Here is a 25,078-nt window from a genome sequence, read left to right as displayed (position 1 = left end):
ACTTTCCCCCCAGCCCCCACCAAAGTCAGGATGAGTTTCCTGCTTTGCTCAGCTCAAGTCCCACCTTGTCCTGGAAGATTTCTCTCCTCACCCATCCTCAGAACATCCCCCAGCATGGGTCTGTGGGGGCAAGGGAAAACTTCCCCTTTGCCTTCTGAAGGTTCACACTGAAAAATCAGTTGATGAAAGGCAGATTAATAGAATACATTAATTTATTTATATTTTAGAGACAAGGAACCATTTGATATTTGACAAACCTGACAAAAACAAGAAGTGGGGAAAGGATTCCCTATTTAATAAATGGTGCTGGGAAAACTGGCTAGCCATATGTAGAAAGCTGAAACTGGATCCCTTCCTTATACCTTATACTAAAATTAATTCAAGATGGATTAAAGACTTAAATGTGAGACCTAAAACCATAAAAACCCTAGAAGAAAACCTAGGCAATACCATTCAGGACATAGGCATAGGCAAAGACTTCATATCTAAAACACCAGAAGCAATGGCAACAAAAGCCAAAATTGACAAATGGGATCTAATTAAAGAGCTTCTGCACAGCAAAAGAAACTATCATCAGAGTGAACAGGCAACCTACAAAATGGGAGAAAATTTTTGCAATCTACTCATCTGACAAAGGGCTAATATCCAGAATCTACAAAGAACTTAAACAAATTGACAAGAAAAAATCAAACAACCCCATCCAAAAGTGGGCAAAGGATATGAACAGACACTTCTCAAAAGACATTTATGCAGCCAACAGACACATGAAAAAGTGCTCATCATCACTTGCCATCAGAGAAATGCAAATCAAAATCACAATGAGATACCATCTCACACCAGTTAGAATGGCAATCATTAAAAAGTCAGGAAACAACAGGTGCCGGAGAGGATGTGGAGAAATAGGAACACTTTTACACTGTTGGTGGGATTGTAAACTAGTTCAACCATTGTGGAAGACAGTGTGGTGATTCCTCAAGGATCTAGAACTAGAAATACCATTTGACCCAGCCATCCCATTTATACCCAAAGGATTATAAGTCATGCTGCTATAAAGACACATGCACACGTATATTTATTGTGGCACTATTCACAATAGCAAAGACTTGGAACCAACCCAAATGTCCATCAATGATAGACTGGATTAAGAAAATGTGGCACATATCCACCATGGAATACTATGCAGTCATAAAAAGGATGAATTCATGTCTTTTGTGGGGACATGGATGAAGTTGGAAACTATCATTCTCAGCAAACCATTGCAAGGACAGAAAACCAGACACCACATGTTCTCACTCATAGGTGGGAATTGAACAATGAGAACACTTGGACACAGGAAGGGGAATATCACACACCGGGGCCTGTTGTGGGGTGGGGGGAGTGGGGAGGGATAGCATTAGGAGATATACCTAGTGTAAATGACAAGTTAATGGGTGCAGCACACCAACATGGCACATGTATACATATGTAACAAACCTGCATGTTGTGCACATGTACCTTAGAACTTAAAGTATAATAATAATTTTTAAAAATAGATTTTAGAGACAAGGTCTTGCTCTATCCAGATAGGCTGAAGTACAGTTTCGCAATCATAGCTCACTGCACCTTCAAACTCCTGGGCTCAAGCAATCCTCCTGCCTCAGCTTTAACAGGAAATGTTTATTAACATGCATGAGAGAGAACCACAGAGTGATTACCCCAACCCCTCAATGGGATACAGAAGCTTATCCACCATTTGAGTTTACACATATATGGGGGCTCAGATAGTGGCAAGACAGGTTATGGAAGGGAGGGAAGAGGAGGCCTGGTTGGCAAAGGGAGTTTTGTTAGGCAGATGACACCTCACAGGTAGCAGCCCTCAGAAGGAATACAGGGTAAATGTTTGTTTCAGACCTGTAAAGGTTGTCAGCCTCTCAGTTACTCTTTCCTACATCCAGACAAGGGAGGGCCTCGCAGAAAGCCTGGCTACATCAATGTAGATTTCCTCTACAGATGCAAATCTCTCCACAAAAGACAGCTTTTTCATTATTCTTCTATTTCCGGCCATTCTGAACAGCCACCTTGGGTCAAATAAGTGTTTTTTGGGGTGAAATATTTTGGTTTCCTTCAAGTTCTTGGGCTGGGAAACATCTTTGGGTGTATCTTTTCTCTCTAACCCCATCTAAAGCTTTCAGGGAAGGCAGATCCCATCTCTTTCTGCTTAAGGAAGTCTGAGTAGCTCAAGCTGGGGAGTGAACTGCCCTAAGTAGTGGTGGGATTTCACGCACCCGGAAGTGGTTAATGGAAGTCGAGTTTCTTTCTGGTGCCCCCAGAGCACACTGTTAAGGAAGCTTTCAGCTCTAAGTGGAGAACCCTGGCCAGGGGTGCATAAGTAGGGGACAAAAGCCTTGTGCCCGGTACTAGACATCAGTTGCTTTTCATGTTTCCTCATTTAATCCTCAAAACAACTCCTTAAGACAGTTTCTGATCCCCATCTTACAGATAAACAGAAGTTCAGAGAGAGCCATGAAGTTACATGAGATCCTCTACTTCAGGTGATCCCTGTGCTGTGGGAACCAGAGGCATGGTGGTGGTGGTTACTGACATGCGAAGTCCCAGAGCTTCTTCGTCCTTGCTCCAGCATACCCCGGAGTCCAGCCGCTATTTGCACAGTTTTCCTTGGGTTTCCTCTCACTTTATGAATTCCATCATGCTGTTCTGCCACACCGGAAGGCTCCTCCACTCCCCATGAGAATCTACCCCACGGATAATGAGACACGAGGAATTGTCAGGAAAGGCAGATGCAGGATCCACACTGGACATCTTTGCTGTCGATCAAGGTTGCAGGCGCCAGAGTCCTCCCTAAAGGAGAGACCTTCCTTCTCAGTGTGGCTCAGGGAGTGGGAGGCGGGGACAGGGGTAGGGACCTCATCGAGGTCTCATTTGGTTTGAGGATGTCTGTATTTCGGGGAAGAAATCCCAGGATGAGTGTCTCAGGGACGCTGGGGAATGGTCCCCCGTAAAGGACCCAAGACAGGGCAGCCCTGCCTGGGCAGGAGTGGGGCACAGAAAGCCCCTGGGGGAGCAGAGCAGCGGAGAAGAGGCCCAGGCCGGCCGAGACCGCGGAATGCTCAGGCCGGAGCCAGAGGGAGGTGGGACCAAGGGCTGCGCGCCCGGGCTAGCCGCCTGCAGCCGCGGCCGGGGTCAGGGTCATGAGGGCTGGACTGAGGGGAGGGAGAGGGGTGGGATGGGGAGGAAGGGCGCGGGACGGCATCCCGCCCCAGAGGCCGGTCCCACGGGGCAGGGGAGGAGCCGGAGTTGCTGGAGAGGGTCCAGGAGGTGGGGGTGGGAGGAGGTGGGGGCCACCCCTCGAGAAAAGCGGGAAGAGGCAGACAGCGAGGCCAAGATTTCAGCTGCGGGACGGTAAGGGGAGACCTCCAGGCGCAGGGAAGGACGTGAGGAGGGGAAACGGGCTGGGGCGGCAGCCGGGCGGAGGGGCAGCTGCGCAGGCGGAATGACGAACGCCTTTGGTCTAAGGCGACCACCCTGGCAGCTCTTCACTGAGGGGGCCTCGGTTTCCACATCTGTCTCTTTCCGGTCCCAAGACCACCAGGACCGACGGGGCTCGCCGGGAGGGTCAGCCCCTCCGGTGGCCCCAGTCATGCATCAGGGGACTACTCAGAAGGGCTGGGAGAGGGGTCATGGGGAAGGCCCTAGAAAAAAGAGGAAGGAGGGAAGATTTTGCTTGAAGCGGGAAAGCCAAGGGCTGGGTGGCGCGAGACGCGCATTCCTAGCGACTGGGGCGGGCTGGTGGCCCGAGGCAGCCCCCGCGCGGGAGGGTGAGGCCTCCCACGGCTCCCACCCGTCGGGCCCTCCCACGTGTTTAGATCCTCCCAAAAGTATTCGACCTCCGACCCCTGCCCCTCCCCCAGGCTGGCCTGGACCTCGGAGACTGGGGACCCCGTGGGAGCACGATGATTCTGAACAGGGAGGGAGTCGCGGTCTGGGAGAAGGTTGAGCGGGGAAAGGAGAGAGGGGCTCCGGAGACGGCAGGGAGGAGAGGGGGTCGTGTCAGAGACCCAGGGAGAGGGAGAAAGGGCAAGATGAGGGGTGGAGGGTGGGAGTGGGAACTGACTGATTCCTGGCATGGGCAGGGAACTTTGCTAAAACTGCAGGCCCCAGGGAACAGCGCGGGCAGGGTGGAAGGGAGCGGAGAGGACCAGGAAGACCCCAAGATCAATTTGGAGAAAGGGCCATTTCCAGGCTCCTTCACCTCTGCCCAGCGTTCTACATGCCTGTCCCCCCCGCCGACCCCCCCGCCTTCCCCCCCGCCTTCCCCCGAGAGCAGGGCGCGGGAGTAGGCGGCTCGGGCTGGCTCGGAGAGCTGAAGGGCGCACACCCGCTTCGCAGGGCCGGAGTGACACGGAAGCATGCGACGGCTGCTGATCCCGCTGGCCCTGTGGCTGGGCGCGGTGGGCGTCGGCGTCGCGGAGCTCACAGAAGCCCAGCGCCGGGGCCTGCAGGTGGCCCTGGAGGAATTTCACAAGCACCCGCCCGTGCAGTGGGCCTTCCAGGAGACCGGTGTGGACAGCGCCGTGGACACGGTGAGTAAGCATGGCCCTGGCGGGAGCAGGGAGGCTCGCATCCCGGGAGACCAGCGCATTCCCAGGAAGCGAGACAGAAGTGCTTGGGCTCTGAGCCCCAGCCCTTTGGAGAAAAGGCCCCAGTCCAACCTGCTGGGATGTGACTGCGTGAGGGAGGCGCGGGTCACACCAGGGCTTGCTCTGCACGCTCAGCTGGTTACCGGCCATCCTCTGCCTGCCTGTCTGCAGCACTTCCCAGCTGGAATATTTGTGAGGCTGGAATTTAAGCTCCAGCAGACAAGCTGCCGGAAGAGGGACTGGAAGAAACCCGAGTGCAAAGTCAGGCCCAATGGGGTGAGTGAAGGGGTGTGAGAGCAATGGGCGCATGCTGGGTGTGAGTTCATGGACTTGGGGTTTGGCGTATGGGGCACATGCCTGGGTGTGCCTGCATAGAATTGGGAGGTCTATTAAGAAGCCCTGAGGTTAGAGACCCCACTGTGAGGAGCCTCCTTAGAGGTGGAGCGGCTCAGCCTGAGCCCAAGGTTGTGAGGGTGGTTGGTGGGGAGCTGGGGCCTGGCAGACAAGAAGAGGGTTTGGTTACCCCTGGACTTATCTTCATCAGAGCAGGGCTCACTTCTGTCTGAGTTCCTCTCTCAAGCTTCAGGGCCTGGGTGGAAGGAGCTCGCTGTGTGGATGTGTCTGGTGCCCTCCTAGCCTAGCAGGGCTCCAGTCATCAGCCACAGTGGGGGCAAACCCTCCAGCATGGGGGTGATGCCCGGGATGGGAGTGCAGTGACTGTTCTAGTTCCCACTCTGTGAGTACTGCCTGGGCTCTGTATTACAGGTTCTGTAAAGGCTCCAGTTCCCTCTGTCGGCTCAAGGAGGGCACTGGATTATAGCAATGATTCACCAACCTCAAATCAAATCTTACAAGAAAATGTAATAAACAGAATAGGTGACAGCTGAGCCACTCTGGAGGCGCTGGGTGGGAAGAACCCATCGGAGGAGGATTCTTGCCTTCACACGAGCACAAGTGGATACGTCCATGCATACATCACACACCCATCCACCCACACTCCTGCATACAAACCACATACATGTGTGTTCATGCATGTGCCACACAACCCATCTGGGAAGGACTCCTGCCTGCACACACACGAAAGTTCCATAGTTTGAAAACTGCATGGGTCTAACTTCTGACATTCTAGGGTGGGCTGTGCCTAAAACCTGCTGGCCTGCATGACCTCTTGCTCCTGGGCTCGAGGGCCTAGCTGGGAATCTGGTCCCATAATGGGCAGCACTGGCTCCCACCCTCATGATGCCCAGGCCTCCCTCACCCCTTTCCTCTGCTCACCCCATGCTCCCCCCCTCCCCCACAGAGGAAACGGAAATGCCTGGCCTGCATCAAACTGGGCTCTGAGGGCAAAGTTCTGGGCCGGATGGTCCACTGTCCCATAGAGACACAGGTTCTGCGGGTAAGAAGGGGCAAAGGTGCAGAGGTGGGGACAGGGCTGGGAAGATGGATGGAAGCTGAGCCTATGGGCCAGTCCCCAGGCAGAAGCTTGGCCAAGGGGGAGGGAGAGTGGGGGCTAGAAAGCGCTATGCCTGGTTTGGACGTTCTCCAGGGGACGTGCAGGTGGGCCCTGCCCAGGATGCTGGCAGCCCTCCACTGGCACGGCCTTCCCCTCTCCCGGGCACTGCCTGCCCCTCCTACACTGCCTGAACAGTTGTGGGTCCTGGCAGGAGCCTGAGGAGCACCAGGAGACCCAGTGCATCAGGGTGCAGCGGGCTGGTGAGGACCCCCACAGCTTCTACTTCCCTGGACAGTTTGCCTTCTCCAAGGCCCTGCCCCACAGCTGAGCCAGCACTGGTAGGCACCAGGGGACAGAGAGCACCATCTGGATGGGGCCAACCCTGGGAATGCTGAGGGGCTGCGCTGGGCTTTGGGAGCCTGGGAGGGGACAGGTCAGGAGCCTAGGAGGAAAGCTGGAACTGGGGCCGAAGCAACCTCCCTCACTCCCAAACCTGTTTCCTCTTTTGTCTAGAGCTGCATGGTGCCTCTGGGACCGCTGTCGGTGGTAACCAGTGGAAGACCCCAGACCCCCAGGAGAGGACCCCGTTCTATCCCCGGCCATGATAATAAAGCTGCTCTCCCAGCTGCCTCTCAGCTCCTTGTGTTGCTTGCCTTCCTCCTCAACATAGCTCAGAGGCGGCCAAAGAAGGCAGGGGGACAGCACCCTTCCTGTGGGCAGGGTGAGCAGAGCCTCCTGTGCTCCAGAGCCAGAAGTGCCCCCATGAAATGCCAGGCAGGGATGCAAATGAAACAGAAGCATTTAATAGATGTGTGGACGAGAAAGGGCAGAGAAGGTGCCAGGGCGGGGCGGGAGGGAGTACAGTAGCAGTCTGGAGAGGCACATTTGCAAGGCAGGGGAGTCCCGCTTCTGCTTCCAGGAGTGGTCTGGGCCACTCAGCCTGCCAACTCTCTCCCAACAGCTGGGAGGAGAGGCTGGCCCAGCCCTACCTTTCTCGCCTGTAGCCTCCGGAGGAAGTAATTCCTTCCACCAAGTCGCAGGCTGGAGCAACCCGGAGTGGTAGCAGCTGCGGACACAGGCTCACGGGTGGTGAGAGCCTTTACACCTGCTCAAGGCCCTTCAGTGCCTCCTTGCAGCATGTGGAGGGATCATGGGGAGGGGCTGCTCTCAGGATAGGGATAAAGCAATGGCCCAGCACTCAGGGCCAGTAACCAGGGTGAAGCAACCAAGACGAGTGTGGGGGCAGAGAGGCCACCCGCCAGGCTGTCCTGGGCCATGGGCCACGTTCAGAAGACGAAGGAAGAGGTGGGGCCCACAGAGCTGAGTGCCTGCTCCGCCTGGGCCAGGCTGTCGCTGGCCTGGCGTTCCAGGTCCCAGCACTCCTGCAGTGTGTCCTGGAACTGCCGGCAGGCCTCCTCCAGGATGGAGCTGCTCCGGCTGGGCCAGGACTCCCAGTAGCCTGGCTCCACCCAGGGCTGGGCCTCGGTGGCTCTGGGGCCGGGACTGGAGCTGGGACGCAAGGAGCTGTCCAGGTCTCGGCACAGCTGGTAGAACTCACTACCGCGCCCAATCACACGCTCACCATCGATGACTTTCAGGCCAGGCAGCAGCTCCCGGACTGCAGCCCGGTAGGAGGGGCTGGCACAGAGCGGGTTGCTGAGCCGGGCCAAAGGGTCTCGGAGCCGCAGGTACTCCAGGCACGGTAGCCCAGCCAGACACTGCAGCTGGCCCGGGGTGGCCAGTAGGTTGCCTGCGGCATTGAGACTCTGCAAGTTCTCACAGGTGGCCAGCGGCTCCAGGCCCGTCAGCTGATTGTTGGAGACATTGAGCACGGCCAGCTGGCGCAAGGAGGCCAGCGGGCCCAGGTGGGTGAGCGCGTTGCCTGATAGGTCCAGCCACTCCAGGCCCAGGCACTCTCCCAGGCAGCCCAGGTCGGCCAGTCCCAAGCAACGCAGCTTCAGCAGCAGGATGGACTCCAGGGAGAACTCGCCTGTGCGCAACTTCAGCAGCTGGGGCGTGATTTGCAGCCCGCCAGCCTCTCCCGGCTTCTCCCCTGGAGGCTCCATGAGGTGGAAGTCGGCTGGGATGGCCTGGGCCCTGGCAGGACTGTCACGGGGTTCCACTGGGGGTCAGCTGGTGCTTGCCCCGAAGCAGGCACCTTCCGCTCTCCCCAGGCCAGTGCCAGGAGGCCTGGTTCCAATTCCCTGCACGAAGCCAGCCAGTCCCTGAGGAGAGACAGTCAGTCAGCAGGCAGCACTTTCTGTGTCTTATGCAGCAGGTGACGGCAGGGAGTCTGACCCTGCTTTTACCATGAAAACCAACAATCTCGGCCAGGCAAGACCTGAAGACCAAGCTGGGACACAGCCCACAAAAACCATCTGAGTGACAGGGATGGGGTGCAGGCCCAACCCAATGGGAGCAGCCCAGACTGGCCCCGGCTGCTTAGGGCCATGCTGGATGGATTCAGGCCCAACATTACCAGTTCTTTCTGTTAAATCCAAACTAGCGGCAAAACATCATTATTTTACTTTTTCAGTAACCACTCACAATCCATCCCTATTAATTTGGGGGTGTACTTTAAGCCGTTATGTTTGAACAGGCAATAGGTAACCACCATCACCAGTTTGTTTTCTTTCTGGGATAATCAATATATATGCAACGCAAATGAGAGCACATGTGCCTTGTTTGATTCAGTCAGTATTACTGCAATTCTAACAGCAATGAATTCAAACTTGTTTCCAGATTATATGGGTCAACTGGTGCCTCTGGTTGGAGCTGTAGAGCATAAGAAGTTGGCCTTTAGTCCTAAAGGAGGAAACTGAGGTCAAGGTAGCGAAGGGTCAGGGAAGGCTGGGGTAAGTGGCCCGGCTAGGTCCCACACCCTTGCTCCTACCACTTCACTGCCCGCCAAAGCTAGCTCTTTTACTCTGGCCTCCGCTGGACAGATCAATGGAACAGCACTGGTATATGTGCCAGACAGCATGGTGCCAGCTGCAAATACAACATAAATTTCCCAAAGGGCAGGCTGTCTTGGTGGGAGGGGAGGGTGGCTCCAGAAAGCCAGGATGGGCACATCAAATTGCCAGGGGCTGCAGGACCAGGTGAGTCCAGGTGCCAGTGCATGACTGTGGCACAAAGCAGGGGTGGCCTGGTGGAGGGACCGCAAGATTTAAGCAGGAAGGAAAATAACAGACCTCTTCCAAGCGCAGCTTTCCCAACCTGGCAGACTTTGGCCAGGTCCAGTCCCAGGAGTCTCACCCAGGCCGGCGGGGTGATGCCTGCCCTGAAGATCTGATGCAGGGTGTCGGCGACTCCCGAGTCTGAGTTTACACATCAACACTTTTCATTTTCCCTTCTCCAAGGAAACCAGGCCCAGAGCCTGGTCCACTTAGCTCCTCCCACACCATCAACAAAGATATTTACTATGTTCCCAACCAGGGAACTAGCGAGGATGTAAACAGTCTTGCCATCCTTTTGTCCTCTCCACCCCGTCTGGGAAGGGGAGTCCTTGTGCTTATGGCCCCCATTTCTTTATCTAGCTCCCTTCTAGTCTGCAACACTCCAGTTCATTCTCTTTTATTTATACCTCATTTCTTTCCAAAAGGAACAGGAAGCATCTGCCAAGAAGTGTGGATTCCCTCCATGGGAATGGAATCTTTTGGGGTTTGTAAACAGGGAGTGATGCAATCAACTTTGCATTTGATTAAAGCTGCTCTGGCCCCTAAGATGGGGGGTGCAGGAGGAGTACCAGGTACTAGAAACCTGTCTGCTATGAAAACAAAAGATACAGGCCCTAAGGAGGGCAGGAAGCAATGAGGAGGAGGAGAAAGAGTCTAGGACAACTGGGGAATCTGGCTGGGTGACTGTATGCAAGGGGCTCCTTTCTTTTCTTTGTTTTTTTTGAGACAGAGTTTCACTCTTGTTGCCGTGGCTGGAGTGCAGTGGTGCAATGGCGTGATCTCAGCTCACCGCAACCTCCGCCTCCCGGGTTCAAGTGATTCTTCTGCCTCAGTCTCCCAAGTAGATGGGATTACAGGCATGTACCACCATGCCTGGCTAAATTTTGTATTTTTAGTAAAGATGGGGTTTCACCATGTTGGCCAGGCTGGTCTCGAACTCCCGACCTCAGGTGATCCCACCTGCCTCAGCCTCCCAAAGTGTTGGGATTACAGGCATGAGCCACCCCACCTGGACTGGGGCTCCCTTCTCAAGCATGTGAAATACAGGTGGGACAGGTTGGAGACAAGAAGACATCCAGCTACACAGCACTCAGCTTGAGTGAGTGTGGCATGGGGCTCAGGAGGCAGCTGGAGCTCCAGGCTGGAGGGATCCAGGCACCATCAGCAGGGAGATGGCAGCTGGCATCAAGGAAGGCATGCAGTGCACAGGGCCAACCATGCTGGGGACACAGAGCTCTCTAAGAACCCGCAGGCCTCTCTCCAGGAGCAGGCACCCCTCCCACCCACCCACCATTTCAGGAGTGAATGTGGAAGATGTCCTGTACACAACAAGCAGCAGAGGTGGAGGCTAACCTATGAGGCTGAATGAATGAGTCTGTGAAGGATTCTGCCAAGCAGCCAGAGGGAGGAGAACACGGAAGGCTTTTAAGGAGTGAGACCAACACTGCTAGGATGCCCCACTGGACTCAGATGAGATGAGGCTGGGGAGACAAGAGCAGCCACTGGATGAGCAGTCCTGGGCACAGGTGAGGCCAGAGTGGGACTGCAGAGGTTAAGGGAATGCCCTGAGGAACTGGGTCAGTGGCTTTTTAGATGGAGATGATGGCTCAGCAAAGGGAGAGACCAAAGACGCAGGCAGACAGAGGCAGGCAACTGTGCATGCTCACACCAGGAACATGGTTTACAGAAGAGGAAACGGAGCAGAAAGACCCCACTGGGACAGAAATCAGCCCTTCCCTGCTGCCCTCCAACACACAGCCCTGCACCAGTGTGGCCCCGTCCTGCCCTCACCACGATGCAGGCCGCCTGGGTCTTGGTGATGGGTTGTGCAAAACCCTCATTCTCTTGGGGATCAGTGACCTCTGCTGTGTTTCTGGTCCATCACCTGCACACTGCAAACAGGTAGCCCAGTAAGACCGAGAACCAGCTGGTGCCCACCTGTGCAGCCCCAACTAACATCAGGCTGCCCACAGACATAAGGAGGATGGCTTCCCGCACGTCCACCAGGTTCAGCACTCCTCCAGTGGGAGCCGTCCTTTTCCTAACTATGGAAATGAAGGGAACAGAGACCTCCTGGCCCAGCAAGAGAGTCTGGAAAGAGGACTGGTGACAAGGATGGCACTTGGGCCCTTTGAGGGAGGTTGACTGAGAACCAGGGAAGACGGTCCCAGGCCTTGGTGAGTGTCTTCTACCTGGGAAATGATGTGCAAAGGGCAAAGCTAAGTCTAGGGGGAGGAATGCTTCAACCCAGAGCAGCCTGGGGTGGACTAGAGGCTCTAACGCTCTAGAAGAGGGGTTCCCAACCCTGGCATTACTGCCATCTGGGCAGGCTAAGCCTTGGTTGTGGAGGCTGTCCTGTGCACTGAAGGGTGCTGAGCAGCATCCCTGGCCTTTGTCCACTAGACACCAACAGAACCACTCCCTTTACCCCACTTGGAATAACTAAAAATGCCTCCAGACATTGTCAATGTCCACTGGGGGACAAAACTGCCCCTCGATGAAAGTGAAGGTTCTAGAGCCCAAGCCCCCTGGTTTGGTGCCATCAAGCTCTCTCACCCTTTTCCTTTCACCCCCACCCAATCTTCTCACATTCTTCTCCCGAGCCTCGCTGCCTCACCAGTCCTCTCCCGGAACATGAGCCCGCTCAGTGATGCCACACAGCAGAGCCACGATGCCACTTCCAAGAACAGTTCCGACTGCTCAAGGACGGAAGTACAGACACGCACGCCGCCTAAGGCAACCTGAGGATGCATCACATTCCCGGATCCTCTGCGCTCCGACATGTGAGTCAGGATCCTGAGAGTGAGGTGCAGGACACTGCAGGGAGAGGTCCAGCAAGCCCTGCCCCTCCTATCCAGATGCAATGGCATCAGAGCCAGGGACAGTGGTAAGGCCCCTCCCCAAGACAAACCCGGCCTCCTATCACCTGTGAATGTGTCCCCATCACTCCACTTCCACACCTAGTGCTACAGGCAGTGGAGTGATCTAAGCAATCTGGAGGCCAGACTTTAATTCAAATCATACTATTCCAGTCATTAAAAATGTTTACAAAACTTTATTTAACAGGTGCAGTTATTATACTGTGAAAATGAAAATATCACATACTAAACAGTACCTAGGGTATGATCTCAATGTAAAAGAGGGGAAAATGTCAAACTATTGATAGAGGCTATCTCTGAATGAAAGGAGTATAGTTAATTTCTCCTGCTTCCTTACATTTTCAGTAATACCCAAATGTCAGAATGAATTGGTCACAGTGAAACACAGGGCTGGCAACCCATCTAGGAGAAGCAAGGGAACAGGTTCCTGGGGCTGCCAGCCAGTAAGGGGAGAGTCTGTCCCTTCACCTCCATGGCCAGTGACACGCTGCAAGTTAGGCCTGGAGCGTTCCCCTGCCTCTTCCAACCTGCATCTCAGCAGCCACCCTACCCAGTGACCAGGAACCCTTAGGCTACCTGGATGTAAGTCTTGTGGGGTTGACGGGCCACCCCCTTCTTTCTTCTCCTGTCCAATCCCACTGGTTCCTGGATCCCAGGCCCTCAGCTCTGCCCTACAGGAACTCTGAGCAATCCATGATGAGTATGTGCTACACACATCCTTTCTCTCTTCCAAATAAGGAACTTCCCCTTTAAAAGTGGTCCACGACAAGCAGGGGCAAGGGTGATGGCGGGCGGGGTGTACAGCCGGCCGCTGGGAGCCCAGAAAAGCTACTGAGGCTGCTGTCACTGGAGGAAGAAACCCCAAGGTGTTTCCAGCAGTCTGGAAACAGACTATTGGTAAGAACACCATTTGAGGACTGGCATCTCAGCTCTCCTAGCTAGCCGGTCAGTCCCATCAGTCGGGTTCTCTGGCTACTCTGATACCCCCCAAAAGACTGGTGTGTGGGGTATGTGAGCACTCTGGAAATGGCTATTCTACCTTGGGATTTCCTTCTCCCTACACTGCAAGCCTCAGAAAGTGCTGCAATAGCTTACCCAGCCCCCAAGAGGCTGAGGACACATCCTACCTGCCAGCACACGCCCACTCCACATCCTTGGCCACTTTTTGAGAAAGCAAGCCTCTTAAGGGCTTGTATCCACTTCTCCACACAGACAAGGTGTCTTCAAGGACCTTCACACCCACCTATGTTTTAACAGAGCATCACATGGACAAAGCCACGTAGTACAAAATTCAGTCACCTACGAAGAGAGTAAGCCTCTTCTCGGCACATACTGCTAGACATAAAGAAAGTAACGGGGAGATGGAAAATGACATCTCCCAGAAAAAAAAATATATGGCAATCTGTCAAGTGACAAACTGACCCTTTCTTACCAAATAGGTTTAAGATTCTGGCCATGGGCATGTGGCACCCAGGATGCAACACCCGGCTCTCTGCTTTGACCTACTACAGACAGGGGCTCTCTAGGAGTTCACCGGCAGGGTGAGCACTGGCACCTGCCATGTCTGCCATCCCACCCTGAGTGGACTGTAGGGCCTGTATCCCTTTGGCCAGGTCACCACTAGAGCAGATGAGGGGAGGCGGGGTGTAGTTGGGGAACTGCTCCAGGTTGGTCTTCAAGTATGCTCAATGGCCTCCACCTTGAGAAAAGAGTTTCGCTCTACAAGGGTGGGGCTGTTCAGGGAGGCAAACATGCTTTCAGAGAAGCCTCTTGTCGGGGGTAAGACAGATAGATGGTGGCCAGGCTTCTTGCTTCTTCTCCCAGGAAGCCAGGGGGTCGTCCTGGGCTCCGACAGTCTCATTCTCCCAGATACGTCTTGACAATGATGCTGGCCCAGTGGCTCTTGGTGGACAGCGAGTCCCCACTCCTCTCGGAAGCCAGCAGACCCACGCTCTCCAGCAAGCCCTTCTCCCTCTGGGCCACCAGGAAGGCCCCAGAGCAGCCACTGCTCTGCAGAGGCTCCCCCGGCTCTTCCCCTCCACCCCGCAGCTCCTGGCTACCCTGGTGGGGTCCACGCACAGACCCCTGGGGCTTTGCAGGGGGCTGGGGGTTGGGGACGGTCAAAGAGTATTCAGACACCCTAATCTCCTTCACCTTGTACACAAGGACTTGCTTCCAGTGGTCAATGTCAGCCCCCACAGGAAGGATGGCCTCAATCTTGCCCTTGAAGCAAGGGTCCAGCAAAGTGGCCAGCACAAACTCCTCGCGGTAGAAGAGCTCATTGAGCTGACAGTCGGTGCAGAGCTGCAGGGCCAACCCCTTAGCCAGCTGGATGGCTGCGCCCGCCTCCCCAACACTCTGCTCCTGAAAGTGTCCGTGAACCTGCTCCAGGAAGATGTGCAGGGAGCGCAGCTGGGGCAGCACCTGGCTCAGAGAGGCCTGCACCACACTGGCCTCGCGGACCGCCATCTGGAAGGGCTGCAGGAGCTTGCTGAGGCTGTCTGCCAGGCTCCAGAATGTGGCCGACAAGGCGACACCAGCCTTCCCCAGCTGGTGCCTGCCCTTGTACTCTTGAAGGGGCTGCTGCTGCTCCACCAGCCACTCTGGCAGGTGGTAGGCCGAGACCCAGTGGACCAAGAGCTCCTCAAGAGGCTGGCAGGCCGGGAGGGCATGCTGGCGCTGGAGCTGGGTGAGGAGCCCCCGGGCCTCCACAGAGCTTTAGAAATGGCTGCAGATGGCCTTGGCAGTGCCCAGGATGATCTGGACACTGTGATGGTGACACAAAAAGTTTCTCACCAGGGAGTCAAGGCAGTGGGTGAAACAATGGATATGGGTATAGCCCTTGCCCTTGGCCACCTGCTCCAGGCTGGGGCAGCCGCTTGATACCAGTAAGCCCGCCCGCAGGGAGCCACGGCCCAGCCACAGGCTGGCCTGCTCCAGCACCTCCAGCTGCCAGTCCTCTGCAGCTCCCTCCAGGGGCAGGCCTCGCACCCAGAGCATGGTTCCCAGCATCAGCCCTTCTACCCTCTTGGTGTGGGAAGCAGGGAGGCAAAGGAACTCCAACCAAGCTCTATCCAAATGCAAACGAGGGTGGCTGGGGGAAATCGCTCAGAAGCCTACGGGCTTTGTCTGAGGCACCACCCCTAGAACCTCCAGCTTTCAAAAGTGGCCTGGACAGGGAAGTTGTTTTCCTTTTTAAGAAGGACAGGTAATCATAATATTTCCCATGCTGGACTGAAATGATTAAGCAAGCATGAGACCAGATAATGGACCCAACCCACAGCCACTACCTTCTGAGGGAGGAAGTCCCTCATGGGCAAGCCGGGCTTTATTAACATCTTGTTTCCTCACAGCCCACTCTTGGGACAGGGTGCTGGGAACTGGGTGGTGGAGACAGGCAGACAGGGTGGCCGAGGGCCGCTGCAGACCTACGGCTCCCACACTCACCCCAGGTGGACAGGGTGGCTGAGGGCCGCTGCAGACCTGCGGCTCCCACACTCACCCCAGGTGGACAGGGTGGCCGAGGGCCGCTGCAGACCTGCGGCTCCCACACTCACCCCACCCAGCTCCGGGCCAGTGTGATGGGACTGATTTGCTCCCTTGGATACTGCACCTCGGTCCCTGTCTCCCGGGTGCCCACAGCACTGGCTGTGTTACCGATATCTCCAGTGCATCTTAGCTTTTATTCCCCTTAATGTTGTTTGTGCTGCTGTCTATTTTAATCTCGGTCCCTCACTCCCTACTGTTCTCAGGTACCGAGCAACCTCAGGGATAAGTCAGCAGAAGCTCCAAGCCTGCATAGCAGGAATACTCCTGGTTGTTTTTCTAACCACGAAGAGCAACTATATGGAGGACCCAGCCTGTTGAACTACATGTTTGCCAGAGACTTGCTTTTTCTGCCATAGTGTCCTCCTCAAACTCCCCCACCTTGAAAATGTCTCATAGGAGACTAGGGTTCAACTGGATTGCCCAAGACTTGATCTCTGGCTACTGGAAGACTGAAAATTAGACTAAGGTGCTGAGACACCCAGGGACACCAAGGTTAGGTGAGGGTTTCCTAATCCTAGGGCATGGGACTTGCTTCATACCCCAGATCCTTCCTCCACTGGATTGGGCTAGGCCTACCATCCATAACAGGGGGTATGTGTGTGTATTCATAGAAAACGTGACTTGGGAAGGCTAAATGTTAAGACCAGTGCCCCTGTACCCCTCCTGTGCTGTCCAGGGAAGGATATATGAAGCAAGGACTAAAATTCTTAACTTTTCCAAATTCTTGGGTTCAAGGGAGCCCCGTAAGGGAGGGCCTCTTCATGTGGTGTGCACAGCCGGCGTCCTGCCCTGCTGCAGCAATGATTCAGTATCACGGTAACTAAGGAGAAAAAGGGGCCTCATTTACATCCTGTAGGATCACCACGAACCTCCCTTGCTAGGCTGAAATGGGACAAGTGTGATAGAACGTGTTCAGGGGTGCACATCTGATCCTGGGTTTGTTTTCCCCTGATGCTGCCCCCTCTAGTTCCTGTATTTGTCTGGACTTTGTAGCAGTTGGTGACTGCTAGGTGGCCTAGTTTGTGTAAATATACTGTGTTGGTCTTTCTCCATGTTCTTTTGGGGTTTTATTGTTTACAAACTTTTTTGTATTGAGAGAAAAATGGCCAAGGCATCTTTACAGAAAGTTCTGAACCAGGCAAGAAGGATGTAAAACATGAGTTTGGGGGACCCTCGTATTGAAGTAGGGATCTTGAACTATCCTTTCTTTGTGTTCCCCTTCCTCTATTTCCTATTTTGGACCAGATCTTCTGCCCTAAAAACTTGACTTCTATCCTACCTAGTTCTCCATCCACCTCCCCCAAAAGGAAACCTACATACCCACACACGCATATATTGAATTCTTGGGCTGTCTCTGCAACTCTTAAATGATGTATGTGAACAACCTGAAGAAATTAGGAACCCTCCATCTCTTGTTCCCAACCTGAGTCAATGTGGTTCACCCCAAACACTTAAGATACTGCTTTATTTGGATGGATCAAACCTACTTAATCTGTAATCTCAAAGGAGGGAGAAGCGACCAGGGGCTTCCACATAGAAGTGGGGTCAGGAGACCAGGCAAAGGAATATGAGTATATATCCAAGTCACTTGGGAATTTTGTGTAGGAGCAAGAAACCTTTTTTTTTTTTTTTTTTTTTTTTGAGACCAGGTCTTGCTCTGTCGCCCAGACTGGAGTGGAGTGGCACAATCTTGGCTCACTGCAGCCTCAACCTCCCAGGCTTAAGCAATCCTCCCACCTCAGCCTCCCAAGTAGCTGGAACTACAGGTGTACACCAACACGCCTGACTAATTCTTTCTATTTTTTTGTAGAGACAAGTTCTCACTATGTTGCCCAGGCTGGATTCCAACTCCTGGGCTCACGTAATCTTCCTTCCTTGGCCTCCTAAAGTGCTGGGATTATAGGGGTGAGCCACCACACCCGGCCCAGTGCAAGAACTTATGTCAAAGTGGCTTCAAGATTGTTTAAAAGGAGACAGATGAATGTAACCCCATGTTTAATGCTAGAAACCAAAGCTTTATGTGAAATCTTGAATTTAGGGGCAGGGAGGGAGGGTAGAAAGGCTGTACCTTCCCTAATCCCTGGCCCCTCATTCCTGAACTGCAGGAGACCAAGCCCCTTGGGTTTTGGTTACTCCATCTCTGGGATGCATCTATTGGATGACTGATTTTTCTGTACCGGGTACTTCCTTTCCCATTTCCTAATCACTTTGTAACACACATGCTGACCCTTTTCACTTCCCTTCTCCTTTCCCTGGAAAGATACAATGAATAAAGACTTTCTGGTACTGAAACTCAAAAAAAAAAAAAAAAAGATAAAAAAGATCTACAATGAGTGATGTTAAACATTACTCACCAGGGTAATGTTTAAAAAGAGTCACCAGAGATGGCAGGGCTGCCTGTATAAGAGGTAACAAGACGGCTAAGAAGGCTCAAGCAAGACTCTGGACAGAAAGAGGAGCTCCTTCCAGCCAGAAGAGCCTCAGAAGGGTTAAGTGGCAACAGCTTCAAGCCCATCTCAAAATAACTTTCAGCCACCAATAAATCCAAGAACTGAAGGCCTACTGCAGGGTGACGATTGTGGAGGGGCTAGGTAAAGCTGCAAAGGAAACACAGGCTGCTGTCCTGGGCCCACAGCTGCTCTCAGATGTCACACTGGAGGAACTCACACTTCATGACTAAGGAAACTGCAACCTCAGAGTGTGAACATCCAGGCCTCCACAGGCCGTCTGCAAAACAGGGTCACACTCCAAAATCTTTTTTTTTTTTTTGACTGGGTCTTGCTCTGTCACCCAGGCTGGAGTGCAGTGGCATGATCTAGCTTGTTGCAACCTCTGCCTCCTGGGTTCAAGTAATCCTCGCAACCTCAGCCTCTCAAGTAGCTGGGACTACAGATGTGCACCACCACACCCAGCTAATTTTTGTGTTTTTTGTAGAGACAGGATTTCACCATGTTGCCCAAGCTGGTCTTGAACTCCTGGGCTCAAGCGATTCCCTTGCCTCAGCCTCCCAAAGTACTGGGATTACAGGTGTGGGCCACTGCACCTAGCACACCCCAAAATCTTCATCTTAAGACCTATCCAGTTACCCCAGGACACCAATCTTGTTCTGTTTCCCAATTAGCTTTGTCTCATCATAAATGCTATACTCTGTAGATACTCTTGATTCACTCAATCATTTAATAGAAAGTCATCAAATGTCTACTATGAGCCAGCACTGTGCATTCAAGATATGAATAGAAGAGAGTAGTTGCCTGGCTGGCACTTGGGGCTCAGGATGAGATGACAACCTAGAAATGGGCTCATTACTAGACCGGGGGAAAGCAGGGTATGGTGCTACGAGGCGGGGAGGGATCCCTGGGGGGCCCCCAAGCTGACCTACTGAGAAATACTGTCTTGCAAGGGGTTGTTTACCTTAGGCTATTGCTTCACAATCTTCAATCCCCGCAGACCCATCAGGGAGATCTGGGATCTTGTGTCATCACTGGTACAACAGTAACACCACCATGTTCTCTTCCACGGGAGTACTTCAGGATGACAGTGCAGCTGGCACTGTTGAGAGTCAACCTTCAATCCAAATGAATCTAAAATGTAAATTTTAAAAAGAAAGTCACTGACAAATTCCAGTACTTTATTACTAAGAAGTTATTTGTGGCTGGGTGTGGTGGCTCACGCCTGTAATCCTAGCACTTTGGGAAGCCAAGGTGGGTGGACTGCTTTGAACTCAGGAGGTTGAGACCAGCCTAGGCAACATGGCAAAACCTTATCTCTACAAAAAAAAAAAAAACACAAAAAATCAGCCAGCTGTGATGGCCCATGCCTGTGGTCCCAGCTTCTTGGCAGGCTGAGGCTGGAAGATGGCTTGAGCAGGGAAGTGGAGGTTGCAGTGAGACGTGATCGCACCACTGCACTCCAGCCTAAGCAACAGAGCCAGACCCTGTCTCAAAAAAAAGAAGTTACTTGTGACACACATCACCACAGCTGACAACACACTGGAGGCCTACAACCACAACAAGACAAGATTCCAAGGGCTTCTAAGCTGAGGCATGGCCTTTTGGGCTGCACGCCTGCCCACAGTCGATCACGTGAGCGGCAGTCAGGAAAGCGCCCTAGCCAGACCTCACAGGAAGCAGGCACATCCCTGGGAGGCAAAAGGGAAAGAGGGCCAGGCCTGGGTGAAGGCAGGGCGGTGTGATGGCAGAGCGGGTGGAGGAGACTGTGGGGAGAGCTGTTCAGGAGGTGGCCCATGCCTAAGCCTTGAGTGGAAACGATGGAGAGAGACTCCATAGTGATCCTCTTTACTCATACAGGTCCATGTGGGCTATTTTGGGGCAAATCTTCAGGCAAGTTTCTAGAGAAACTGAGGGAAAACACCAGAGGGTGCTGCCCAGGTAATGCTGACAATATAGGGAGGTGAGAGGATGAGCAGATCTCAAAGGTGACTGAGAGGCAGAGGAGAGAGACAAAGAAAAACCAAAGTAAAGTGAAGTTAGGAAAACCAAGAAAAGACTTTCCAAAAGCAGTGGTCAACGGGGTCAAAGGTCCCTTCAGTGGGTGGTCCAGCAGGAAGTAGGGGAGAAGCAGGAACCAGGAATGCTGGAGATGGGGGTGGGAGGGAAAAGGCTTGGCTGGGTCCCTAAACAGAGAGAAGATGCCCTGGGAAGAGCGGGGAGACTAACTACACAGGGAAGAGAAGCTTCCTAGAGAAAGGGATCCAGGGCACAGGCGGTGGAAGGGATCGGCCTCAGAGACCAGGAAGAAATCTTATTTTTCCTGACAGAGGAAGTAGGACGGGTCTGGTGACAGGCAAGTCCTGGAGTGCAGTGCAGGAGGGAAGTGAGGCAGCTTATGCCTGAGAGCCAGGCGTGTTGATTGTTCAGGGGGAGCCGTACATCTGTAAAGGCAGCCAGCGGCTGGCTGAGTGATCTGGCTTATCCGGGGCTGGGAAGCACCTCCGCACACTGGTTCAAGAAATTAGACACTTTCTTCTCATTGGTCTTACCAAGCCTTTTCCCAAGTGCGTGCCCAGAAGGAAAGGGGCCACTCTTCTACTTCTCTTGTGCCTGCAAGAGAAGTAGAACCCCACCCTGGGCATTCCATGATTATGCCAGGCCTTTCTCACTCCTCACTCCGCCCAGGCCCTCCCGCCCCTCTGCTCTCAACTCCAGCACTGCGTGGGGGAGGGAGTGTCTACTCCACTCCCAGCAGTGGGCCTTGCTGGGCCCACAAGTCTCATCTTCCTCCACAACATCTGTGAGAAGATTGAAAGGTGGTGAGAGAAAGGGATTGGAAGAGATGAACGTGTGAAAGGAAAAGAGGAGAGCAAGCCACTATGTTTTGGGGTTTTGTCCCACATGCAAATATGACTACCTACAAAGCCTAAGCGGCCGGGCGGCGGTGGCTCACGCCTGTAATCCCAGCACTTTGGGAGGCCGAGGCGGGCGGATCACGAGGTCAGGAGATCCAGACCATCCTGGCTAACACAGTGAAACCCCGTCTCTACTGAAAATACAAAAAAAAAAAAAAAAAATTAGCCGGGCGTGGTGGCGGACGCCTGTAGTCCCAGCTACTTGGGAGGCTGAGGCAGGAGAACGGTGTGAACCCGGAAGGCGGAGCTTGCAGTGAGCCGAGATCGCGCCACTGCACTCCAGCCTGGGCGACAGAGCGAGACTCCGTCTCAAAAAAAAAAAAAATCCTAAGCAAGATGTTTTGAATAATAATCATGCATCATTGGGTTTCATACTGTGCAAAAAAAATGACACAAAGTGAGATGTGATTCAAACGACATGGCAGCACTCTGCTTTTTTCTGGAAGCTTAGGGCTTAACAATGGAGTCAGAGCATATCAGAGCCTCGTCTACACTATGGCAATAGTAACAGCACCCGCCTCATGAGATTGTTAGGGTTAAACGAGTTAATATCATAGTATTTCAGGGCAGTTCTCTGCACAGAGGGAGCGATGGGTAAGCGCTGGCTGTTCCGGAAGATTCTGGCCTCGCCCAGTGTTTGGGAGCTGGGGCAAGGCTGGCCAAGGAGGTGGCCCCCGGCGCCGGCACGGTCCCGACAGCCGCCCCCTCCCCTGAACCTCTGCGGCCCAGTCTCCGCTTACCTGAGGGGTGGAGTCGGCAGCCCGCGGAGCCACTGGCCAAGCTGGGAAGTCCGGCGCAACTCCGCACCGCAGAGCCGGCGCCTCGTCAGCAGGTAACAGCCGCAGCCCCGCCGCCAGCCGCTTACCGGCCCCTGACCCCTGGGCCCCTTGCCCACCACCCGACGGGTTGGCCAACGTGCTTCTCCAAACGCCGCAGGCCTGAGCTCCTGGAACGCACCCAAGGTCCTGGCCAAAGGCCGTAGTGGGCGCCCTGGATTCCGGGATGCACCAGGGGTTACTTCCGGGAACGCAGCTCGCGGGGGTCTCCGCGCGCACCCCCCGCCCCGCAGTTGGTACGTTCCTCCTGCCTGCGGCCCCTGAGTGCGCAGGCGTAGGAAGCGCGGCAGTGCGGCCGGAAGCGAAGGGGCCGTGAGGTTGACAGTTGGTAATCGTTTATCGGTGCGGCCTTAGAGAAAGGACCTCCAGGCCCTTATTCAATACATGTTGGTGGGTGGTCACATGTGCCAGTCTCCGGACAGATGGCGGCCTAAATTTCCTCCCGGACTCGGTGGCACCCAAGGACCCCTACACGCTGGCGCTGTGCGTTCCAGGCTGACCACCCGAGTGCGACCCGGGCCTCGTCCGCACGTGCAGACGGAAGGAGCCACAAAGACGATAAGAATCCAGGTCTCCCCGCGTGGAAGGCTCATCTGTCGGTTCAGGAAACCCATCCAGGGTGTTTCCTGGTGTCCCGATCCAGGCCCTAAGAGAGGGTTCTTGGATCTCATGCAAGAAAGAATTAAGGGCAAGCCCATAAAGTGAAAGCAAATTTATTAAGAAAGCAAAGAAATAAAAGAATGGCTACTTCATAGGCGGAGCAGCCCCAGGGCTACTCGTTACCCATTTTTGTGATTACTTCTTGATTATATGCTAAACAAGGGTTGGATTATTCATTAGTTTCAGAGAAAGGGGTGGGCAGTTCCCGGAACTGAGGGTTCCTCCTCTTTTTAAACCATATGGGTATTTCGCGATGGTGTCATGGCATCTGTAAACTGTCATGGTGCTGGTAGGAGTGTCTTTTAGCAGCTAATGCGTTATAATTAGCGCATAATGAGCAGTGAGGACCACCAGAGGTCCCTCCCATTGCCACCTTGGTTTTGGTGGGGCTTAGCGGGCTTCTTTACTGCAACCTGTGTTATCAGCAAGGTCTTTATGACCTGTATCTTGTGCCAACCTTCTATCTCATCCTGTGACTTAGAATGCCTAACCTCCTATGAATGCAGCCCAGTTGGGCTCAGCCTCATTTTACTCAGCCCTTATTCAAGATGGAGTAATTTTGGTTTAAACACCTCTGACACTGGGGCAAATACCTGCTGCCTGATGACTCCCAGAAGTTCTAAACACCCAACCCAGAGAACACGTGGGCCTGCATCCACTCGGGTACTCTGCCACTCCTGCAGGCTACAAATTGTGCGGGAGCCAAAGAAGTCACGTTCTCTGGGCGAGCGCAAAATGCCTCTTCGTCCCATGTTGGTTCCACATGTGCACCAAATGAACAACTTTTGTCTCCCTGGCTACCTTGAATTTCTTTCCACCTCCTGAGTTGCACATATTCAAGGGGCTGTCCTGGGGGCAGGCTTCCCTAGTCTTCCCAGGCGCAACCTTAGCTTTTCCCATCTCTTTCAGATGACCCTCCTCCTGTCCCAAGCAAATTAACGCCAAGCCAGTCTAGTTCTCCAGCTTGGGCTACAGCTGGGACCCCTGCCCAAGAATAGTGATTTTTATCTTTACATTTTATCCAAGTAATTTGTTTTTATTTTTATTTTTTTTTAGATGGATTCTCACTGTCTTGCCCAGGCTGGAGTGCAGTGGTGTGATCTCAGCTCACTGCAACCTCCATTTCCTGGGTCCAAGCGATTCTCCTGCCTCAGCCTCCCAAGTAGCTAAGACTACAGGCATGAACCACCACACCTGGCTAATTTTTGTATTTTTAGTAGAGACAGGGTTTCACCATATTGGCCAGGGTGGTCTTGAACTCCTGACCTCAAGTGATCTGCCCGCCTTGGCCTCCCAAAGTGCTGGGATTACAGGTGTACGCCACCCTGCCCAGCCATACCCAAGTTATTTTTAATCTCACTTGATCTTCTGTATGCCTTAGAGATGGAAGTATTAGTTTCCTCCGTTATACAGATGAGAAAACTGAGACTCACACAGTGTGTTACAGTAGGAAATGGGACTAAAAGAAAAATTATTCAAACAATTGTTAAGGTGAGAGACTTTATTCAAGAACAGCTACAATAGGGGCTATGCAGTAGAGGCAAAAAGATCAGGCTTAACATCAAATACAAGGACAGGTGGAGATTTATAGTTAAGCAACAGGGTGGAGGTCAGCAGATGGAAAATTACTGAGAGGACACACAAAGGCTAGGGAGATTTTTTGCTGAATGCAAGCCAAGGTGATCAGATACCAAGGGTAGGGGATTTTTGCTGAACTGACTCAGCAGGATTCTTGCTAAAACTGAACTAAGTGAGCTAAGGGCCAGCCCAGGGTCAGGGCCTATTCAAAAAGAGGACTGAGAGGAGACTGACTCAAGTTTAGCCAAGGAGTGAGTTCTTTTCATGAGCCACCAATGATTTGGGTTGTACTGTCAGTGGCGTCCTAACCAGAGTGACTCTATCCTAAATAAAGGTTGGGGAAGGCAAGACCTGCTGGGGAAGGCAAGACCTGCTGGGTTGCATTCCCAGGAAGTTAGCACTCTTGATCACAAGATGTTTATTGTGGAGGAAACAAGTTAATGGAAAAAGGCATTCTTGTTTTGTTTTGGAGTCTCACTCTGTTGCCCAGGCTGGAGTGCAGTGCCACCATCTCGGCTTACTGCAATCTCTGCCTCCCGGGTTCAAGTGATTCTCCTGCTTCAGCCTCCGAAGTAGCTGGAATTACAGGTATGCACCACTTTACCTGGCTAATTTTTATATTTTTAGTAGAGACGGGGTTTTGCCATATTGGCCAGGCTGGTCTCGAACTGCTGACCTCAAGTGATCCACCCGCCTCAGCCTCCCAAAGTGCTGGGATTACAGGCGTGAGCCATGGCACCCAGCCTGGAAAAAGGCATTCTTAATTTAAACTATGTTTTGCTCTAAAGATAATAGTCCACTCATAAATGTTTGCTGAAATTAATTGCACAAGAGAGTAACAATACAAATAGTCTGTCACAAGCCGATCACAAGCCTTTATAATAAAATACACTATTCTTAGCTCTAATATCCTACACAAGGAAGCATTACATTTGAGGTAGG

At 53.2% G+C, this 25,078-nt stretch overlaps 3 protein-coding genes and 2 long non-coding RNA genes across 11 annotated transcripts in view; 2 read left to right on the top strand and 3 right to left on the bottom strand.

The window, feature by feature from the left end:
• Nucleotides 1-197: 197 nt before the first annotated feature.
• Nucleotides 198-4,818, bottom strand: LOC144340019 (uncharacterized). The gene is made up of 2 exons (XR_013415711.1): nucleotides 4,710-4,818; nucleotides 198-2,838 (listed from the first exon to the last, which is right to left on the bottom strand). It is a non-coding gene; the product is annotated as an uncharacterized LOC144340019 (long non-coding RNA).
• On the top strand, nucleotides 2,838-6,725 carry RARRES2 (retinoic acid receptor responder 2). Of its 4 annotated transcripts, none has more exons than XM_077994993.1 (6): nucleotides 2,838-3,128; nucleotides 4,387-4,580; nucleotides 4,809-4,913; nucleotides 5,938-6,033; nucleotides 6,302-6,428; nucleotides 6,604-6,725. In XM_077994993.1, exons 2-5 carry the CDS (start codon nucleotides 4,407-4,409, stop codon nucleotides 6,416-6,418), a joined length of 492 nt encoding a protein of 163 aa, XP_077851119.1. In that variant the 5' UTR covers nucleotides 2,838-3,128; nucleotides 4,387-4,406; the 3' UTR covers nucleotides 6,419-6,428; nucleotides 6,604-6,725.
• Nucleotides 6,726-6,871: 146 nt separating this feature from the next.
• On the bottom strand, nucleotides 6,872-22,176 carry LRRC61 (leucine rich repeat containing 61). 4 transcript variants are annotated; one of them, XM_028844911.2, is made up of 4 exons: nucleotides 21,803-22,176; nucleotides 20,697-20,757; nucleotides 19,109-19,278; nucleotides 6,872-8,315 (listed from the first exon to the last, which is right to left on the bottom strand). In XM_028844911.2, exon 4 carries the CDS (start codon nucleotides 8,154-8,156, stop codon nucleotides 7,377-7,379), a length of 780 nt encoding a protein of 259 aa, XP_028700744.2. In that variant the 5' UTR covers nucleotides 8,157-8,315; nucleotides 19,109-19,278; nucleotides 20,697-20,757; nucleotides 21,803-22,176; the 3' UTR covers nucleotides 6,872-7,376.
• ZBED10 (Putative protein ZBED10P) lies at nucleotides 13,757-14,850 on the bottom strand. Its single transcript, XM_077997706.1, is given in 4 exon segments — nucleotides 13,757-14,017; nucleotides 14,019-14,175; nucleotides 14,178-14,265; nucleotides 14,267-14,850. Coding segments are annotated over 4 exon segments (708 nt in total). The 5' UTR covers nucleotides 14,618-14,850; the 3' UTR covers nucleotides 13,757-13,905.
• Nucleotides 21,639-25,078, top strand: part of LOC114677066 (uncharacterized) — a 20,257-nt gene continuing 16,817 nt past the window's right edge. Inside the window, exon 1 of the long non-coding RNA XR_013415710.1 lies at nucleotides 21,639-21,894. This is a non-coding gene — a long non-coding RNA (uncharacterized LOC114677066). The remainder of the gene's footprint in view (nucleotides 21,895-25,078) is intronic.

This window comes from Macaca mulatta, chromosome 3, assembly GCF_049350105.2.
Source record: "Macaca mulatta isolate MMU2019108-1 chromosome 3, T2T-MMU8v2.0, whole genome shotgun sequence".
In the NCBI taxonomy this organism is placed as follows: Eukaryota; Metazoa; Chordata; class Mammalia; order Primates; family Cercopithecidae; genus Macaca; species Macaca mulatta.
This window is presented reverse-complemented; position numbering and strand designations above follow the sequence as displayed.